Source organism: Trachurus japonicus, chromosome 4, assembly GCF_045865225.1.
Source record: "Trachurus japonicus isolate A0001 chromosome 4, Traja_1.0".
In the NCBI taxonomy this organism is placed as follows: Eukaryota; Metazoa; Chordata; class Actinopteri; order Carangiformes; family Carangidae; genus Trachurus; species Trachurus japonicus.
The window spans coordinates 35195811-35199525 of NC_140910.1; the positions used below are offsets into that span (position 1 = coordinate 35195811).

At 48.3% G+C, this 3715-nt stretch overlaps 1 protein-coding gene across 1 annotated transcript; it reads right to left on the bottom strand.

Moving 5' to 3' along the window:
* Positions 1-523: 523 nt before the first annotated feature.
* On the bottom strand, positions 524-3438 carry LOC146989339 (E3 SUMO-protein ligase ZBED1-like). The gene is made up of 5 exons (XM_085773196.1): positions 2968-3438; positions 2180-2829; positions 2032-2097; positions 1504-1718; positions 524-843 (listed from the first exon to the last, which is right to left on the bottom strand). Exons 1-5 carry the CDS (start codon positions 3436-3438, stop codon positions 524-526), a joined length of 1722 nt encoding a protein of 573 aa, XP_085629322.1.
* Positions 3439-3715: the final 277 nt, after the last annotated feature.

Genomic DNA, 3715 nt, shown 5'->3' on the forward strand with positions numbered 1-3715 from the left:
GGGATCCCGGATACAAGCGGCCGAAATGAGTTTCCTCCGCAGGGTGGCGGGGCGCTCCCTTAGAGATAGGGTGAGGAGCTCTGTCACCCGGGAGGAGCTCGGAGTAGAGCCGCTGCTCCTCCACATCGAGAGGAGCCAGCTGAGGTGGCTCGGGCACCTGTATAGGATGCCCCCTGGACGCCTCCCTCGTGAGGTGTTCCGGGCATGTCCCACCGGGAGGAGGTCCCGAGGAAGACCCAGGACACGCTAGAGTGACTACGTCACTCGGCTGGCCTGGGAACGCCTTGGGGTCCCCCCGGAAGAGCTGGAGGAAGTGTCCGGGGAGAGGGAAGTCTGGGGATCCCTGCTCCGACTGCTGCCCCCGCGACCCGACTCCGGATCAAGCGGATGAAAATGGATGGATGGACTATAATGTTACTGAACACACTGAGCTGAAATGTATGAGAAAAATAAAAAAGTGTGCATAGTATTTGTATTTAAACAAAACAAAATTTGTAGCCAAGATACTCATACATGAATGGGTCTACTTGTACTTGACTTCTTTTGTTTTCAGATTTTTGTGAAGAAAGATAATCTGATCCACATGTTCTGGGGTGAGTGCACTCCTCTGTGCAGTTATAATGTCACCTGCGGTTGAGAAGATTCTCTCAGCAGAGACACTCGTGCCTGGGATGCACAGATACCTCTTTGCAAGGGTTGACAAGAAAGGATATTCAGTCTCATGCTCCTTCCACCAGTTCAGTGGATTGGCACCCTTTTTGATTGGCATTGGAGCAACCTCCTTGAACCTCTCCATCTCCTCTGCTGCCTGGTCCTCCAGAGTCTTCAACTTCTTTGCAGTACCTGAAGCAGTGTAAGAAAAAATAGTAGGGGAAAAAGAGCAACAGATTAATGGCTGAGCACTGTGTAGAATAATAAATATTAAGCGTAGCGTTAGTTCTGGCAGGCCATGACGTCAAGCTCTTAATCAGCACAGCCTAACTGTCATCACCTGTGCAGATCAGCTGATGGCTCAGCTGACTCTCCGTGGCTGCTTCCTATTGGGGAACTGCATTCAGAGCGCGCTATTTAAACTGCTCTAGTCCGACGTCACCTCCCTTGCTGCTGCTGCTTCCTCTGCCGGCTTTTTTGCAACCCACCTCCACCCCAGCTCCTCCTGTCATTGTATCTTGTTGGTTGCTCTGCTCTGTCTGGGTTTTCTTTGCTGCTGCGCTCCCTGCTTATGCCGTTCATGATGGCTCGTGAAGGGCAGGGAGGTGCTCTTCCTGCCTCAGGCTTTCCACGCAAGCGCGTGGAAGAGCAGGGGGTCCCAGAACAGTACCATACCGCCAAATTAAACTTGTGCAAGTAAATAAATATTATTTTGACATAGTGGTCCTGACAGAAGTACAGTTATTAACACTAAAATGCTTCCTTAGATTTATTTAGATGTGCTGAAGTTGTTAGTTTCACTATACTCCTATTTTTTTGACTGAAGGGGTTCTTCAAATTTCCTATACTGACCCGAGGCATATGATTGACCAAGTAGGTCTGCAAGGCTGCAAGAATCCCTTGATCTCTTTTTGGATGTGGACAGCGGGTTAACTCTCTCCTCTTCCACAGGATCCTCACTGCACTCGTTGCCGTCTATGTCCTCGTCTGTCATCAGCAGCACTGCATCCTCCTCATCATTCTCAGTCACAATCACCACTTCCTCCGTCTCCTCATTTCCAGCCAGTCTCTGCTGAAAAACATAATATGAAATTAACATTAAGAATTTTAAGCCCATGCAACAAAGTGACAAGAGAATGCCAACAAAATCATGTCAATTGAATTTAAATATTAACCAACATATCCTGCTGCATTTATGCATTTTAAGCTTCAGGTATTATACTTTTTAATTTGTCTTAGAGCATAATATTTGTATAGTTGTATAGTAGAGTAAATATTTGTAAGTATTTGGACATGGAAGTCAAAATTACATATTCCTTTCTTTTAAATTCTTGTGACAATTTAAAGAGGTTTAATATTTAATACCATAGATTAGCTCACCTGAAATGGCTCCTGGCACCTTGCAGCCTCTGTGATGACCCTGGCATAGGTGACCTGGCGTTCATCCTCGGACAGGAAGGGCAGTGTCTTGAATCTGGGATCAAGAGCTGCACAAACATGAAGACTCTCCCTCTCCTCGTTCAAGTACCTCTTCTTAAGATCCTGGCATATGGCAGATTTAATTTCCTTTATCAAGTTGGAATCACTTGGGCTTTCTTGGAGATCTTTGAGCAGGTGGGCATGGACCGGTGCAACTGCTGATAATGTTGGAGTTTTCTCCTCTTCCATAGCAACAGTTGCAGTCTTCATTGGCTTCATAACTGTCACGATTTCTTCAGCAGCTGTGACGTCTGTTTCAGTGAGGGTACACACGTCCTTCTCACACTTTCTTACTTCACCTGACAGCAGGGCAGCAGCGATGGCTGGCTGTTGCTCAAGAAAGCGCTGGAGCATGTCGTGTGCACTGTTCCACCTGGTCACAGTGTCAGTCATCAGTTTGTGTTTGTCCAGGCTGAGAAGTTTTTGCTTTTCCTTTAAGACATGGCTCGCTGTGGTGCTGCGTCTAAAAAAGCTGATGATGCGCCTCACTTTTCCCAACAAGCGGGCGACTGCTGGTAATTTAAGTGCGCGCTGGGAAGCCAAATTGAGGATGTGAGCGAACCCTGCTGCGAGGGTCATGTTCGCTGCATTGTCCGTGACCACAGCTGGGTCCTTATCTAGTAAGCCCCATTCCTCCACTGCACTTCTCAGTAGATCAGCGATGTTGCTGCCAGTGTGGCTCTCGTATATCGCCCTCGTCTGCAACACGTGTGTCACCAGCTCCCATTGCTCATTAATGTGGTGCGCCGTTATTGTAATTTAGGACTCAGTGGCTTGTGATGTCCAACCGTCACATGACAGCGCGACTCTCGGCGCAGAGCTTAGAGCTGCTTTTACTGTCTCCTTCACCTCGTCATATATTTTCGGCACGGCTACGTAAGCCATGTACTTACGCTGCGGCATCACGTAGCGCGGCTCCAATGTATGAATCATCCACCGAAAGCCGGCGTTCTCCACAACGTTGTAGGGGCGCAAATCTTTACAAATGAAATGCACCATCGCCTCCGTGATCCCCCGGGCTCGAACTGAAGTGGACGGGAGGACTTTGGCACGGTCCATTGTGGTCTGCTTCGGGTTGGCAGGTTTCGGCAGCTGCGGCTCTACAAATATGCCGGGGTGGTGACGTGCTAAATGAGTTCGCAAGTTTGTTGTCTTGCCCGAATATCTAATGGGAGTGAAACAGCGTTTGCAAAGCGCATAGTCTTTGTCCAGCTCACGTGTGTGCTCTCCTTTCCTTTGGAATCCAAAGTACTTCCAAACATCTGCCTTAAAGTTCGAGGGCGTCTCTAGTTTAACGTTACCTGCCATGCTTGCTTGGTTTTTTTGTTTTTTTCAGCTCCACTACCTCACTGCAACAGCCGGGGGGGGTGGGAAGAGAAGAAGAGTGCAAACGCCTTGCAGTGAGGTAGCGGCACAGCGACACCTCGCGGAGCGGAGGTCGCTCTGGATTTACAGTCCGTCTAAAATCGATATTCAAACTTTGACTATCGATATTGAATCGGAAGAGAACGTATCGCGATATATTGCTATATCGATATTTTTGCCCACCCCTAATCTGATCTGTCTTTCATTTTCTCCATCCGTC

Bases quoted from the DNA above. Each gene is read 5' to 3' on its own strand.
- LOC146989339 (XM_085773196.1), bottom strand. From the start codon at position 3,438: ATGGCAGGTAACGTTAAACTAGAGACGCCCTCGAACTTTAAGGCAGAT. The intron at 1,719-2,031 runs GTGAGCTAATCT...TTTTCAGCAGAG, and splicing joins GGTGCCAGGAGCCATTTCAG to ACTGGCTGGAAATGAGGAGA. The intron at 844-1,503 runs GTCAGTATAGGA...ACACTGCTTCAG, and splicing joins TGGTCAATCATATGCCTCGG to GTACTGCAAAGAAGTTGAAG.